Source organism: Anopheles cruzii, chromosome 2 (assembly GCF_943734635.1).
Source record: "Anopheles cruzii chromosome 2, idAnoCruzAS_RS32_06, whole genome shotgun sequence".
In the NCBI taxonomy this organism is placed as follows: domain Eukaryota; kingdom Metazoa; phylum Arthropoda; class Insecta; order Diptera; family Culicidae; genus Anopheles; species Anopheles cruzii.
Genome location: NC_069144.1, coordinates 36,320,349 through 36,337,830, shown reverse-complemented (window position 1 = coordinate 36,337,830; position 17,482 = coordinate 36,320,349). Strand labels below are relative to the sequence as shown.

Sequence of the window (17,482 nt, the reverse complement as noted above, 5' to 3'; positions counted from 1 at the left end):
GAAGGAAAAGGCTTTTCAGTGAAACCAATCGATTTAGAGACCATCAAAACCTAAGAAACGATACCCATATTGCCCTAGGACGTATTTTAAGGATTGGGGTTGTATGGGGACCCCCCCTTCCCTTTGTCCTGCAAGGACCAAATTTTGTCACATGATTTCTCAGGTGACCAGCAACCATTGTGCAAGTTTTGATGAAATTCGATTTCAAACTTGTGGAGTAATTGATGTTTTTAACAGTTAGTTGTATGGGAGGGCAAAGAAAGAGGGGGGTGAGGGGTTTCTAACCATGATAACGACACTCCCCGGCCCCTAAAACCCCTGTATACCAAATTTCGAGTCAATCGGTCCAGTAGTTTCGGAGTTTACTTGAGACATACAGACAGAACGGGAATTTTATATATATAGATTAGCTTCGCCCTAGGTTGGCCCAGGTTGGGTGCCACACTCCATTTAACCTTCTCACCAGACCTTCGGCAACATGCCATCCAATCATGCCGCCAGAGGACCCCGTCCCGTGTGTCCTAGCCGTGTGTGTGTGTGTGTGTTTTATTTCTTCCGATGGGCCCATAATTGTAGAGGTTGGGTAGCACTCCAGCAACCTCTTCATTCCAGTTCAGCTCCCTTCGGCTTTCCTCGGCTATCCGGCACCGTGGTCGTCGTGCGGTGCCAGGACGAGAGGTGTTGTAGCGTGACGTAAGACATGCCGATAATCTTCGCTCCTCTCGATGTTGCCAGTGTCCTTTCAGGACGAAGGGTCGCGCATCCAGCGATGCGTCAGCAATTTCTCTGATAGCTCGCCGGCGCACAAAAAAACCGTTGGTTCCTTCACACGGCCCTCGGCATCTCCTCACGCTCTTTGATGGCTCTTGCTCTCTCTCTCTCACACACACAGTCTGTGCTCCGGGAGGTCAAAAGCAGCAAGTAATAAGCCTTTCATTTATTATCCGGCCCATCTAGGTCTGGTCTGGCCGGGCCCGGGCCGGGTGGGGGTTGACGTTTTGGCTTCACCGGAAGTTGCCTCTCCGTTTATCACGGCGTGTAAGGCGATGTTTCTTGCAGCGACGGGGCTTCCTTACACGACGAGGCCACCATTAGACGGGGCGGCTCCGGGGGGGCACCCGAGTCCCCGAGTTGTCTGGGGCTTGTCTTGATAAACACATTAGGGCCACCCGCTCGGTGTGTGTTGGAGCATTGCAATCTCGCCCCCGGACCACCCCTGACTATCCTCCATAATAACAAAAAAGAAGCAAGGAAAAAGGTTAAGGTATCGCTTTTCACACACGCGTCACACGACTGGAAGCCCACGTGAGACGTGATTTCGGTGCCACGTCCTGTGAGCGGTGGAGCAAGCCGGGCCAGGCCAGGCAGCCAAAGAAAGTCAAACGATTCGTTTCAATTTTAGGCTTTCCATGTTGTCTTCCGTTTTTTTCCTTGCTCATTTTCGGACCACAGCGCCCTCTTTCGTCGGCCGTTAAAAGCCGGCTCGAGTTTTCCTCGAGCTTCGGTGTGCCAGCCGCCATCGAACTTCTTGTCCGTGTGCATGTTTGCTCGGCCTCCGGTGCCTCACACACGCTTCGGTGGCACAAGTTAAACACATTAAGTCTCCGGTTCCCTGCCCCCACATCAGTCGCTGTTGCACCACCCTGTGTTTTGTTCTCTTTTTTCTTGGCCTCAAGACGACGACTTGGGAAGGTTTGCATGTCGAGACCCATTTGGTGCCATCACGCAGGTGCCGCTGGTCGCTTCGGTGTCCTTACCATTTTTCATCGAGCACCCATCGATACCGGGTATTTCCGTTGCGCTTGCCCGCCGACATTTAATGGCCATCCATTACGGAGGTGCGCGCCTCCTTATGCGGGGTGGCATTTTCACTGGGTGACGTGTGACTTCTCAAACCTTTCAGCCGAAACGGCTTTATCGGGCATTCATCTGCGATGGAGGCGACATTTTTCCCGGCCGCCCCGGGGCTTCGGTAAATTGCTCAAGAAACTCCCGCCGACTGCGGCCGTCGACCTATCGATTTTGTTTCGTGACCCCCGTCCCGTCCCGGCCCGGCTTGATGGGAAGCCTGTAATGGCGAGCCTGTTTTCGTTCCCGCCGTCCACTCGCGTCCACACACACACTTTCGGGCCGTCTTGGACCGGGCAGGCGATAAGTCAACGTGCGTAAAACTCGGGGTCCACAAAAAACGAAACGGGGGCCCTCGGGTGTGTAAATAGAGCCGGAGTGTTGATACATAATTAAATACACCGGGCTGGGCTCGGTGAATGGTGGCACCCTCTTCGCCGAAGGACGCCGTGGCTTTAAAATATAATTTAGTAGATCGATAGTACATTAGCACCAGGGTCGGCCCGGGCCTGCCAAATCGACCGCACGGAGTGGCAGCTGCATTGGCGCGCTTTAATTGATTTATGGTTGCTCGATCGAATTTGTCGAGTCGATTTTTTGGAAACGGCCGACCGGGCCGAACCCGGGCGGTGAGTTTTTCTCTCCTTTTGCACTGCATAATTCGATCGGTTCGCGCCGAACCGGTATTTACCGGGGACCGAGCTCAAATTGATTTCATTGACACCAAACTAAAAGTTTTTTTGCTTCTGTTTCCATACCTATAAAACGAATGAGAATTTTTGTTTGTAATTACAAGTTACAAGGAACAAGATAAGCACAGTAGCAGCAAAAAATAACGGCGTAAATGCTATCAACTGCAGTATTCTTCTGGCGAGGGTATATCTTTCGTGTAATTCGTTGCTGCGGTAAATCAGGAAGAATTAGTAAACTATCCTGCAAAATTTTGTGAACTCGCTTGATTTACCACGACTGCCAATAAATATTTTAATGTATAAGATTGGAGCTAAGATTATTCTTGTGAGTGATATCAATCCACCGAAACTTTGTAATGGTACTCGGTTTTCCTTTAAAAACTGTGCTACTCACTTTTGTGATGACCGTAAACAATGAGCAGCAACTATTGTTGCATGTGTGTGGATTAAATTTAGAAACTGATGGCTTCTCCCACGATTAATTGTAAGTGGCCAGCTCACGAGTTGGAAAACCTTCAGCTGTGTTTGTGTATGAACCTGGAGAAAATACTTAAAACATTGTGTACCCAGCAGCACTTCAATAAACGCCATTGCCATTGAAATGTCATGTCAAACGGAACCAAAAGAAAATACTCAATTCTAATTACATGTTATCAAATCCCTCAAAATGAAAGTTAAATTTTAAATTTATTTTATGGATGCTTAAGTGGAAAGACAACTTCTAGGCCCCCAAACTAAACCAAATGGAAAGAAGAAACACTAAAAAAAGCGAAGCGACGCTCGCGCCGGGTACAAGTGATTGAGTATAAATTTGACGTCACTTTTTGCTTAATTCGTAATATTATTGAAGCTTCTGGAAAACAACGAAATTGGTGATACGAAACAGTTAATAAATTTGTCCACGCCATCACGATCGGAAGACATGTTGTACTAAGTTACTCCAGATAACGATCAAGTCAGACAACTGTCCTGGTAAATGGCTGGAAAAGTTCCTGTATTACTACTACAGGGTGGTCAAATAAGCGTTCTCTTTTTGAACTACCCATTATTTGACGTTTAAAACGTCAAACTCTACTAGTATTCTGGAAATAGTAGACATTTAGTAAACACTTAAAAATTTACGAAATGTGTCGCCACATGCTTGAAGAAAGCTGGGAAATATTAAAAACTTACTTTCGAAGTGGTAGGTCTTCAACTCAAGTTTGACAAAAGCAAGTGGCCAAAAGCTGACTTTGCGCGTAAATTCGTGAAGCGAGTTCATGAAACTGGGATGTTGGGGGATAAAGCAAGCAGTGACCGTTTTCGACCTGCACGATCGGGCCAAAATATTGCTGCTGTTGCTGAAAGTGTGCGGGTACAACCTTCCACATCAACTCGCCATCGTTCTCAACAATTGGGCATTCGACGCGGTTTTTTGATGAACATTTTACATAAAGATCTTACCATGAAGGCATATAAAGTTCAATTGGTACAGCAGCTAAAGGCAATAGACCATCCGAGCCGTCTTTGGTTCACAAATTGGGCGAAACAACGTTTGGAAGATGATGGTCAATTTTAGCGAAAAATCATCCGTACATATAAACGTTAGTGTTCATTGTTCAGTGGAATAGCGTTATTTATTTCTCATTGCCCTTTGAAGGTGCAGTTTTGTGTTACTTTGTAACGATTATTACGCTCACTCCAGGTCCTGAAATATAGTTAAAAGGTTTTCTTCCGTTTCATATTAGGCGTCCACTAGGACTCGTAATCCGTTAACTTAACGCGAATAAATGAATATCCGGTCATATTCGAACCAACCCGGAACATGCCTTAGTAATCCGTTGTTTGAGGATAAAATACAAAGACGACCAAACGTTTGGCTAATAAATGCACGTCAGCTTGCATACCTTCAGGCGCAATCAATTTGCGTCACTTTTCGTTTCACGCCCTCATTTGTGCAAAATTCGGCTTTTCATGCCCTCACCTACTCAACTGATTCTGCCGTTTGATAAGTTCTTTTTGGTTGATTCCACTATTCCACTTTAGATGGGCTTGATTCTAATGAAAAGCCGATCCCTGCCGGTCGCACACTAAAACGGCTTGGCCACTTTGGCGATGTGGTAAATAGAACCCGCCCTGCAACTCTTTTCCGGCGCCCAATGCCCGAGCCCGGCATCCGGTCCGGGGTGGGGCAAAAAATTAATCTTTGCCTTGCGCCTCGCGTAAGCACATTAGGTTCGCACGTTACGATTGCTCATCGATTCGACCGTCGGCCGGTAGGGTTCGGAAGCGTGGCGCTTGGTGTGAAAGAAACCGGTGGTCCCAGTTCCCGGTACCGGGCGGCTCGACCCGCAGGCACGAGAAGTTCCGGTGGCATGCGGCGAATCGGAAAGGCCGTGTTTCATCCGGCACCGGAAGGCAACACGGGCTGATGTGATCCATTTTAAATTGCCGTTCCCCGGCCGTTTCGTGCTAGTTTTTGCCAAGCCGGGCGCTATGATTTAGTTTTGCTTTCCGTGAACAAGCTTGAACCGCCACGATAAGTCGAGCCGTTTAAAGCCGGCCAATCTGCCGAATTGAAGTAGAAAATTAATTTCGGTACCAATCCAATTGTGCTGGCACAAGCCGCCCGGAACTCCAGGACTCCCCAACACCACCAACAGGACCACTCGCTTTCACTCGTTCTTTCTGTCGTTTCGCAGGGAGGACGTCAATCTGCTGCGCGAGCACAGCTCACCGAGCAAGGAGCGGCTGACGGTGCAGTGGCTCTCGCAATCGATAGCCGAGATCCGGACGGAGCTGGCCGAACTGCAGGCCACGTTCGGCGGCGGCTCGAAGGACGCCCAGTTCCGCAACCAGCTGCTCGAGGACCTGAGCTCGCTGCGGACCGAGTTCGGCACGGCGAAGCTCGAACTGGAGGCGCTCCGGTCGCGTCAGGAGAAGACCGAGGTGCTCGTCCGCGAGCTACAGGAGGAAGCGGTCCAGAGTGCGGACGACATCCGACGCAGTCTCAACCTGCAGCACGAGAAGGTAGGTTCCAGCGGCTCTTGGGGAGTTTTTGGGAGCTGCACAAAGTTAGTGCTCTCCCCCCACGCAAATCAGGCCGAAGTGACTGTCAATGTCAGAACGGCTTCGCTTCATCCGAAACCAACTCCCAATTTTGATGAGACCACAACGAACCCGGCCCCCCCCTGGGGGCTTCGGTTGCCATTTCTCATGCACTTTATTTGCCACGCACAAGTGAAGGTGTGCGGGCATGTGCGGGCGAACACGATGTTGTTGCGCCTTCCAGGATCTGCCGGGCGACCTGAAGTGTGGGGAATAATTCATGAGAAGCCGAAGACAGCAACGAATACGGGCAAGATGGGCGCAGCGCAAAAATGCGCCCCACGAGCTCCCCGAGGTCACCGTGTAACTCATCTGTCACGAGCAGGAACACCGCGGCGAGAAAGGACTTGCGGTCGGAGCCCGTGTCCACGCCCGTGTCCTTGTTGATGACGGTGTTAACTAAACTGGCGTATCCCTCTGGCGATGGAAGAAGTCGCTGCCATGATTATACCGTGCGCCGTCTCGCGGCCGGTTTTGAATTACCTTATTTGCTGCCCGTCGCAGGATGTTACACAACGGACCTCGGGACCTCCACAGCAACGTGCTCCGCTGGCGCTGGAGCTGGTGTTAAATGTAACACTTTTGTAGCACAAACTTTCCAAACGTCCTCGGCCCGAGGTGTCCGATTACTACGGGACTTTCACGGACCGTAAAACCTAGCCCACCATCGCACACCCAGCCAGGCTGAGCGATGGCGAAGGTGGAACGTACCTTGGCACATGTTTTGCGCCGCGCGCTCAGCAGGAAAGCACTCCGGCCCGCAACCGAAACCGGAAACCGTTGGCCGGCTGTCAAAGTCTGTCGGTTGAGGGCAAACTTTTGCCTCGGCCACGTAACCACCGGCAAACTCGACACACTTGCGACGATTTGCTGCTTGCTTCTTCGGTGTAAGGAGGAGCAACTTTTCTCGGCACGGCCACCGGAAGCGTGTATTAATTCAACCAACCAGCCAACCAACCAGCCAACCCACGTGAAAGCGGTGTCCACGTGAAGCGAGCTGTGAAATATTGGCCAGCCTTTCGGAGGGGGGGGTACAACTGTTTCAATACCTCCCCGAGTGTGGTCGACCATATTTCTGACTCCTTCAAGGACTCGCTGGCAAGCCACGTGCTTCAACGGTGCCAAGCCGCCTTACGCATAAATTACGCATTCCTCTGCTCGGACGCCTGCCAAAGGGCACTAAATATAGGGCACAATCCACCTGCCCGCGGTGGGTTGTCGCGCGGTTTGTTGTAAATTGAAATGGGCGGTGAACCGGTGAGTGAATCATAAAAAGGATCATTTTGCTGATCCTCCCGGACCAAGCGCCCGGAAAGCGGCGACCGTCCGTCCGTTCACCGGCTCGACTTATTATTTTAATTGGACCAACGAGCGAACGAACGTAAGAAGAAAATCTCGAGACACCATAATGAGCGGAACAATGTTTGTGGACAATTTTATGTGGCCCGTCAAGGAAGCTTTTGCCCATCGGGTAATGGTAGCGACATAGACGATGACAATGGTGTCACGATCTTGGAAATTAGCTCCCATGGTTCGTCTTTCTACTCGACAAAGGATTTCTCACAAAAACAAGTTTTGTTTTCTTTTCCCTGTGTTTACGTTTTCTAATACTTAGTAGATCGTTAATCGTCTCGTTAGATCGTTTTTGTGGTTGGGTGTGCAGGGACATGGCACATAACTATACTGCTTTGGCCGAAAAATAACGGGAATATGCTCGAAAACTCGAAACATCTCTCTTTATTCTGCCTAATTTATGTCGTCACTATTAAAATAATCCCTACTCTGTGCAATACATCTATGTCTACATTTGTTCCAATTTTCGAAACGGTCCAAACTGTCCTTTTTAAAAATAGCCTTCAATACAAACATATCCATATCTCATAATGCACCATACGACGATCAAAGACAAATCGTTCGCGTTTTTTTCACAGTAGTATACTGAGTTGTTTATTAAGTTTTGACGTTCGATATGAAGGACATATTTTTATGGTTTCAAATACACTTTATTAATAAGTATGGCCATCCTGAACATCATTTCAATTGTTCCGAGGAGACTCCAATTTATAAATTTCATCCCTGAAGTGGAAAACTGGAACGCCTTCAAAACACGCTTCCGCAGCTGTTATGACGTCATCATTTGATGAAAAACGCTTTCCGCGCACGATTTTTTGGTTCTAAAAACAGATGGATGTCGCTAGTGAATACGAAGGATACCCCAACAATTCGAACTTTAATTCATGGATTTTCGCCATTTTTAAAATGCTCTTGTGACAAGGTCCATTTATTTATTTATTTATTTCTGTCAGTATTCCAATCCGATATTATGTATTTTTTCTATGATTTCATGAGTTGTGTTTATGTTTTTTGACGTTTTTGACGTGTATCGTCTTGCTGGCTAGTACAACCACGCTAAAACGAAGAAATCCTCCTTTTAACTCCCTAATGAAAGGTGAAGAGTCCTTATACACTTTTAATATTCGTTCACAATTTTCCTTGGCTTTTAAACCTTCCAAAAATAAAAATTAAATCACTGCACATACTTGATTTTTTCCATTGTAAAAAATACTGTGACATGTCGATACTAAATGGGTTGTAAACAAAAATTGAGTGACCGATTAAAACGAAACGTCACATACGTTCATAAGAAGAGTGTACCAATATGACAAAACAAATACGCTCGTAGCAGCGCCCTATGGTATCGAACGTCAACACTTAATGAACAACCCAGTATTTAATGGTGAAATTATTGAACATCAGACCATCATCAGACCTGATTAAAACTTGAACCGAAAGATCAGAAAACCTCAAAACTTGTTGGCACACAATACGAGACAAACAGCAGGATGGACATAGTGAAGTCAAGTGTCGACGAGAGGTCAACATTGGCGCAATGAAAAGAGGAATCGAGACAACAGTTTACACACAAAATGGGCCATTGCTGAAGAACACCTAGCACCAGGCGAATAATGGACTCCATTAGTTGACAGTTAGTATGTGGATTGGAATGGTTGGGATTCGGGACTCTGCCGTGATAAGTGACTTCTTCTCCGGCAATTACAACATCCGAGTGGTCTTCGGCGTTCAACAGAGACAATGTTAATTTTCTGCTGCTTACTGTAACGTTGTGTTTTTATACTGGTCTCCGTAGTCGAATCCAAACCTGCTGCGTGGCCAACTAATGGTTGGCGTATTCGATGTTAGCCTATTTCGACTCAAAGAGGTGAGTTATCGCTGTCCCCTTATCTGACTGTTGGCGAGAGAATGAAATGGAAGGTAAGATGTCAGATTGATAACTGAAACTCAGCAATTTCGTTCTCAATTTAGTGGTGCACAATTAATAGTTTAATCGAGTTCTGGAGCTCACTAGCCTCTTCCGGTGGGGTCCGAATGTCCTTTAAAGTGCTTCCTTCACTATTTTTTTAGGGCCAACATCGCGCAAAAGTTCACAAACTGCCGACGCAGAGTAAATGTTTGACAGTTCGAGGGAAAACCAAAAGAACTCGCTCCAAATAAAGGGGACGGACTTCATATCAATTAGATTCGAAGTAAAACACACACACACCCACGCGGCCACACTGTGTTTCGCCTGCAGCCATTAAGTGCTTCCGGCCGGGAGTTTGTCCGGCCCACAGGGGGAGACTTACACTTCGCCAGGCCTTAGTTGGACACACCCTGTGTGCGCTGTTTCCTGCGCTTTCCGTCTAACTTACCGGCCCGGAAACGGCCTGTCCCGCGACTTACCGGTTTTATAGATCTCGCTATCGCTCTCTCTCTCTCTCTCTCGCTCGCTTCGGTTGGGTGCATTAACCATTCATCACTCATACGGCCAGGGTGGCGGTGGCAGGACGATTGGCGCGGGCCCTGAGTGGACCCCGTTCATTAAGCTCTCTGACGTGGCGACGTCTGACGGGCCCCGAATGAAGGCATTTCCCGGTTATGGCCACCCCAACCACCCAACCCCTGGTTCCGGTTCCCTCACATCGCGTCAGTATAATGGTGCTGGTCCGCCGGTGTGCCCAGTCATCACCAGTCATCGCCAGCCTTACACCCAACTCCCAAAAGGGGAGCTCCCCGGGGCGGCAGGATATACGGCGGCGCCCCGGTGTGGGGGTCCCCGGACCGGAAAAGCCCGCAAGTGCAAGGGTGCGGCCCACCCCCGGGGATGATGAAAAAATAAAGGATCGGCACTTGCGCGCGCGCCCCCCTTCGGGGTGCCACGTGGACGTGCCGGACCGTCACCGTTGATAAATGTTTCATGTATTGGAGCATAAATTAAATTTACCTTAATTATGACCCCCCCCCTTCTCGGGCACCCGGACTGAGTGTGGCGGCGGCGGGGTCTTGGCGGTTATTTTACGCTTCGTTCGCTAAGGTGGAACCGGGCGAGTTCAGGAGCTCGTGATGGGGTTGGCCTGACCCGTGGGCCGTGCCCTTTCGCAGTGCAGTCGCAGCTATTCCGTTCATTCCGGGCACACCCTTCGAATGGGTTGATGTTGATGTTTGCCACCCTCCTTGCTGCACCGGGCGCAACGCTTCGGACACCCCCATTCTTTCCCGGGGCCCCGGGGTTTCCCGGCTTCCTTTTCACGCTCCCGTAACCGCAGCGTAATTTCATTTTAAAATTTAAACTTTTTTTACCGGTTGTTTGGTTCGTTAAATTGAAAATGAAAGCTTCTCAAGGTAAGGGTTGCAGAGGGCCACAGCTCGTTAATGACGCACCGGCGAGCGCTGGTGAACGGAATAGGAAACGGAAACAGCAGGGGGTTTTGGCACACATACGCACACGCGAGAGCGCGCCCCTTGCGTGCCATTATCACGCTGTTCCGGACGTTGGCACCAGGCACACCGGGCCGTCCGGTCCGGTCCAAAACCGACGGGGGCAACAGATGAGATGCGATGATTTATGCTCGACAGCCAACTGCTGCGTGCGATGTCTCGCCCGGCCCGATGTTGCTTCCGGATGTTAGTTGTGGAGCACACTCGGTTTAGGCGCGTGTGGCCGGCACGCCCGTCGACAGCATAAACATTTCGCCACACACACACACACACGCGCGAGTGTCAGGAGCGCGTGAGACCATTAGATATGGTAATGAACATGATGATTGTGGATGATGAGCTCGTCGAAAAATTTTCCACCGAAAATAATGTGTGCAAATTGCGTGAAAACCGTGAGGCTCCGCTTGGTTTAATGTCTTGCTTGTTTCACCGGCACACCCGGCCACACGGTCCCCCCCACCCGGGTTTTGGAGTTTTTGAAGTAGAACCATTTAATTGCCAAATCATGGCCCCAGCCGCCCAGCCGCCCGTGGTGCTTGAAGGGGACAAACTAAATAAAACTCAAGCACCATATTTTTTAACGACGCCGGCGGTTTGATGATCATACTTCGTTGATGAGCGGACACACACACACAGGAGCTCGCGGTGGTCAGTTCTGAGTTGCTGGTGCTGCTTTGGCGCGTTCATTTGCACATCGTCAACTCATTAGCTGGACCATAACCGAACACTGACCGCTGACCGGAGAGGTCGGGGCGCTTGAGTCACGAAGAGTCCCGGGTACCCACCGACCGCCGATAGCCATCTGCGCCCCCCCCCCGACGGACACGGCTTTTCCATTAGATTAGGCGAGACGAATGTGATCAAGGACTCTGAAGCTATTACGGCCACACGGTGCCACTTGGGTTGGTAGTTTATTTATTTATTTAATACGCGGCCACACGTCAACCGGTCTAGTTGATACTTGATACTAAACGTAATAGAGGAGAAAATTTAAATTTTGTACTGGTTAATAAACATACGTGGTCTGTTCACTAAATTTTGCGACTTTATTCTTGAAAATCTTTTTTGTCTTCTTCAAAGTTATCTCCGTCAGATATCATACACTTGTGTACACTCCTTCGTCGATGCCGTCTTTATCTCCTAAATCGTAGCGTAACGTCGTCCTTTCATGGGCCCCTCTAGTTTCCGGAACAAAAAAGAGCTATAGAGGGCCACATCTGAGGAATACAGTGGCTTTGGCAGTTGTTGAGTGAGTTGTTTTGACCAAAAATTTGCGTTGAAACAACAATGTTTGAGCAGGACCTCAAAAGTAAATTTTTGTTTTCCTACAAATCCAGTCGTTTGTGGCGGATTGCTTCGCTCAAATCACGCTAACTTGCAGGTAATATTCCTTTTTGATCGTTTTACCCTGTGGAAACAACTCATGATGCACCACGCCCCGGCAATCGAAGAAAACTGTAAGCAAAACTGTTCACAGAACTTGGCTCTGCGTTGTTCTAATTTTCTTGGCCCTCTGAGAACATTTTGAGCCACCGATAAACGCTGTTTTGGACCACAATAGCTCCACCATAAGTCAAAGTCAACATTCGGAATACGTCCGAGCTCTTAAGCAGTCAGCACACATCCGACGTGCGTTCTGGAAATGAAAGTTCGGAACGTCAACACGCGTATGGGATTTGCATTGGATGGCATTGGATTGTATGGGACACTTCACACAGACAACGGCGTCAAGTTACGCCGTCGAAAGTAAAATTCATAAAACACACAGCATTGGGCTCGCAATTTGTCAAGGTTCGTATAGTTGGAGGTGTGGTGGACGGTGCGAAATATTTCGGGCTGTTTGGTTTTTCGACAGATTATTTGTGTTTATATTTGCAAGTTCAAGATCCATTGAGTTTTGATGCGAGAATTTAAACAGTTTTATGATGAATTTGTGTTTGAATTACAAGTAATAATTAAGTTAAAATTGCTTGAGATACAAAAAACCTCAATTGAGTAGTCTTCGATTAGTTTTAAAATACACAAGGTGTCTCAATGTTTTCGTCCAAACGAAAAGGGCGAAAGGACGTTTCCAAATTCGGCACTTTGGTGTGAAGGCATCGGTCCCAAATTTGGTGGATCCCAACTTTCAGCTCGATGTCTGAAGACTGCTTTAATTTTGTTTTTTTCACACAAAATTTTGATTTTCGAGGGCCAGACGAAGCGTAAAAACTCGATTTGGAATTTCACAATAATGTCAAATCGTTTATAACTCAGCAGATTCATATACGATTTGACACAAGCGGGATCGATTTGACATTTTTACGCTCCGTTTTTCGCTTCGTGTGGCCGTCCAGATACGTTTTCTTTACCATCAATTTTTTGGAGCAGACAAAAATCGACTATGAGCCAAAACACGTCCAAGTAAAACAGTTGTCAAAAATTGACTGATTACTCAAAATGGTCGAACTTTTCACCATAAATGGGTGACATGAGTACCTACATAAGGCAACAAAATCGACAATTGAATATACGTAGCCTGCGGAAATTCAAATGTCGCGAAAATGTTGGAACAATGTTGTCGCATCTTCCCAACATTGAGACTGGGGATGATCAGTGAACAGATCAGTGAACTCCTTTGACACCCGTGAAACAAAATCTAACATTCTAATCGCTTTGCTGATTGTCTCATCACAATGATCCTTAAAAGTAAGCCTAGAATCTAACAAAACACCTAAGACACGAAAGTTGAGCCTGGAATCCCTAGCAACGCCCGTTGGAGACTGCTGGGCACTGAAAGTACGGCACAGCGTTCCATCGCGCGCTACTGGCGATGATGATAATGATGATTCTCTTCCAACAGATGGTGCTCCTTGGAATAACGACTTGGACTTGGTGACCTTGAAGATGTTTCAAATAAAGTGACGACTTTCCGGGTGCACGGCATCGTGCGGACCATCTGTCACATCGAGCCTTGCCGACATTCCATCGCTGCTCGGTCGGGTCGGATGTCCTTTTGCCACTGAAAGCGGCGCGGTCACGCCTCAATGGCAACACAAAGCGTAATGGTGGATCCGAAATTTGGTCGTCGTAAAAATTCGCGAAAATTTGCCCAATATTGTCCCGAGAAGCACCCCTAGGGGGGAGAGGACCGCAGTCCGCAAGACAACCGAGCATGACAATTTGTACGCCAGAAATGGTGACGCCACCGTTCGTGTCACCACCTAGCGGCCCTTCCGACGTCTGAGTGCTTGAGAGTCGGCTTCCGGCTTCCGGGCGACTCGAGTTGACAGAAATTACCGCGTCCGGCCGTGGGCCCCAACGGTTCCTGACGCGGCACAGCTGACGGCGCTGCGTCTTGAAACCATCGCGCCAGCCGCCCCGGGGGCCACTCCAGGTCTTTGCGCACAAACGTGTCCTCTCCCTTTTGCCGGCCTTGGGACGGGTCTGGGGATGCGAAAATCGGAGACGCCCTCCGGCGGTTCAGTTGACTGACGTTCGAAAGTGAGTTCGCCGAGTGAGACATCGTTTTGCGATCCATTTTGCTCAGTTTTTTCTTTTTGCTTTCCGTGTTTTCCTGAGACAACCCATCCTTAACTTCTGGCGCCAGCGGCGGCAATGCTGTTGCTGCTGCTGCCTCTGTGAGTCAATTAGAATTTCCAGTGAATGGGAGAGAGAGAGACTTGCTGAGAAAACTCGAAACAAGGAAAAAAGGTCACCAATCCTTGGACGGGCCTAGGGAGTCTAAGGGAGATCACTTGAACAGGGCTCTTACCCTGACGGGGACCTTCCAAAACAATCGTCAGAATCAGGTGAGACCCAGCTCAGGGTTGTCGGGAAATTCGTCATTCACTTGGGTTGGAATCCGAATCCACCCTTCGGGTGCCTGCTCAAGGTGTTCCACCTTCCATCCTCCTAAGCTGGCTAACTGACGGTGCTCCGGGGGCGCACTCGAAACAGCTACCCGAGGAAAATGGTCTTAAAATTGATTTCCTGCCACGGCACGGCTCTCGCGGCCACCGAAACGTTTAACGGTAATGGAAGTTAAACGAGCGGAAATGCTGCGGGGCGCAGAAAAGACAAAATCTTCGGCTTCCGTCCCGGGCCCGGGCATCGCGTCAGCCTTGAGGTTCGCAATTGTTTCCTTTTCTGCTTTTTTGTGTGTTGCGAACTAACCACGTGACGTCCTGCGGAGTCGCATCGCTCAACCCGACGACGCGCGCTGCGGTTCGTTATCGATGGTAATGTTACTCTCTCGTCGCTCATCCCCACCGGCAACCGGAAGCAGACGCACCGCCTAGGGGCGCTAAAGTTTCTTGTTTTTCCAACTCAACCCAAGCCAGAATCATTCCGCCATTTTACGGACTGTGACAGTGCGGCGCGACAACTTCCGTCATCGTTGGGGGGGGCTCATAGACGAGGTGGGTGATCATCAATGGCCGGCAATTGAGCAGAATTGACGACTGTCTGGGGGCGGTGGAAAACATCGCCTTTGTTTGCTGGCTAAGACAAATAAAATCTCATTCCTTAACAACATTAATGACGACCACGGTTTTTGGTGGTTTTGGAATCGGTGAAACTTTTTCGGGCTCGATTGGACGAAACCGAAGCGGTTCGGAAAAGGATCGATCGAATCAAATCTTGCAAATTACCTTGGAAAAGCCAATTTCCCCACCGGTGGAACCGGGTTGCGGAAAACGTGTTCCGTTCCGGGCGGGCATCGTTAAGAAGTTCTCGGTACCGTTTATTTATCGGCAAAATATGTTTACCTTTTATCGGTCCTCTTTGACTTTGTCCTTTTGTGAGTGTTCTTCATTTTGTTGTGCTGCTAAATTTGTTCATTTGGGTTACTTTGCATTGTTGATTGTAGTCCAAATCAGCATACGCGAACGGGATGATGACGGGATGGTTACATTAACTAGAAAAATGCTGACTCTTGCCATGAACCGAACTTCGAATTTAAAAGTTCCTGAGGGTGCAAGCGTTTTAAGTAACGATAAATACATACAAAGTAAACAGAAAGTTCGGAGGGAAAATTTTCCGAGATCATTTTCAGTTGAATGTAGTTCATGTTCGAAATACATTATTCACAAGACTATCGTTCTTTTTTCTCTCGAAACCTTTCAAAGGACTTAAATATGTTGACAAACACGTTGATACAGTGCTGGTTTTTTACTGTTTATGGCCAAGGGTAGAAGGCCACCTTTTAATTGATAAGCTCAGCTTTATTGGAGTGACAATTGAGGCATTTGCACAGCAACAATCATTGAGGTATTTCGATACCGGATAGTTGGTAACGTACATGTGGCCTTGAAAAATCATGTGGTCTCCAAAAGTACTTCTACAGCGTTCTTACTTCTATAGCTTCTAAAGGTTCTTACATCACAAGGAAACTTTTGCATCATATTTCGTGATCATATGTTTCATATACTCATCTTATTCACCTGACTTAGTTACTTCTGACCAATCGCTAAACTCAAGAGACTGCTCCGAGGACATCGTTTCGAACATTGGAACAAATGTAGGTTTATGTTCACTGCATAGAGTTGCGATTACTTAAAGATTATAAGCGAATTCCCGACATGTTTTAGACACAGTAGTATCCTTGAGTTGTGTTGATAGCGACAGCTATCCAAAATTTAAGATGTTTGCATAGCAACGATAAAATACGTGGCTCATAGGCAAACCTTAAGATGAGCCTGCTTTAATCGATCTTCAACGAATAGACTCAACGACACGCCATTTGGATGGATTGAATACTAGTCCTGGTGAAATTCGTTGGATGTTACAATTAACTCTGATGGTCAATTGTTACTTGGGCCTTCGGTGGACTGCATAGTCCTTGCTACATCAAAGCCTATTAGTCTGTTCCCTTTAATTTAGTGTCAATTTGTTGTAACATACAATGAGTTGTTGATGTATCGTAACATGAAAACGGTGATGATGCCCAATTGAATTACCACTACGTTGGGTCGATGTGTGTTCATCCTTATGCAGTGTATAGCAATGTAGACTTAATGTTTGGCACGTGTCCCTTTTTTGTCAAATTTTCCGCGAACGTTACTACTCTACGTCCAACTCTTTAGATTTTCAATGGTTTTATGCTAAACATATTTCTTTTTGTGCATGCTTACAAACCATCTGTACCCAGTGCAACGTTCAAGCCATCGCCCGTGCCATAAGATCACAATGAATTTGAAGGCAAAAACAAACTCACGACGCTCGGTTCTTCCAAGAAACACCCGTCCAAACCAGAGACGCCTGTTCACCGAACCAAAACATCGCCCCCGGAGGGCAAACAAACTCGTTACTAAACATTTTATCCCGCGCTCACCAGTGCCAGCAAATGGGCAAAAAGGTCAAACGGGCCTTTGGACGACCCGCAGGCCCCCATCACGAAACCCAGTGACCGTGAACCAAGTGGCCGCAGTGGGCGTAAATCGAAATAAATCGAAATCGGAATCGGAAATCGGGTTGCATCGATCATTTCGTGGCCGCCACCAATCCGGCCGAAGCCAATCGGCCACCGAAAGGATCAAATCACTCACCCGATTTACGTACGCGTGACACGCGTGACACACCGCAAACCGCACCCCTGGACCCGCCGTGCCACCGCACCGTAATGTAGTCACATTTGTAACGCACACACCTCCGGCGGTCCTAATAATATGCACGGCGGGCCGCTGGCGTTCGCTGAAGGATGAAATATCAGCTGCCGCTTAATCTGCCATTTTTCAGCCCCGAGCCCTTCTCGGGGCCGGCACGGGGGGTTTCGGGTTTCAGGGCAAGGCACGGGGCTGCCCGATGGGCTGCTAAGCAGCTACGGCAGGTACATTTTTCAAATCCTAATCGAGTTCCGTCTTTTCTTTACTTTTCGGGGGCCACCGTGTCTCGCTCCCGGCCATCGAAGGGCCGGTGCGTCCTCTCTCTCCCACACACACACACTGGCACTGGGGTTTCGTATGTATTCGCACCATCTGTAGCCCAGCGGTGCGGACCTTTCACGCGGACCGAAAAGGATAATGGCGTGGCAGGTGATCTCGTTCGGTTTCTTTGCCATTTTTTTTCTCTTGCCCGGTCTTCTCGTGATGCTTTCGATA

At 48.3% G+C, this 17,482-nt stretch overlaps 1 protein-coding gene across 1 annotated transcript in view; it reads left to right on the top strand.

The window, feature by feature from the left end:
• LOC128278977 (protein scabrous-like) overlaps positions 1-17,482 on the top strand; it is a 50,508-nt gene that overhangs the window by 10,933 nt on the left and 22,093 nt on the right. Inside the window, exon 2 of the mRNA XM_053017700.1 lies at positions 5,222-5,549. Within this exon, the coding sequence (XP_052873660.1) occupies positions 5,222-5,549 (328 nt within the window). The remainder of the gene's footprint in view (positions 1-5,221; positions 5,550-17,482) is intronic.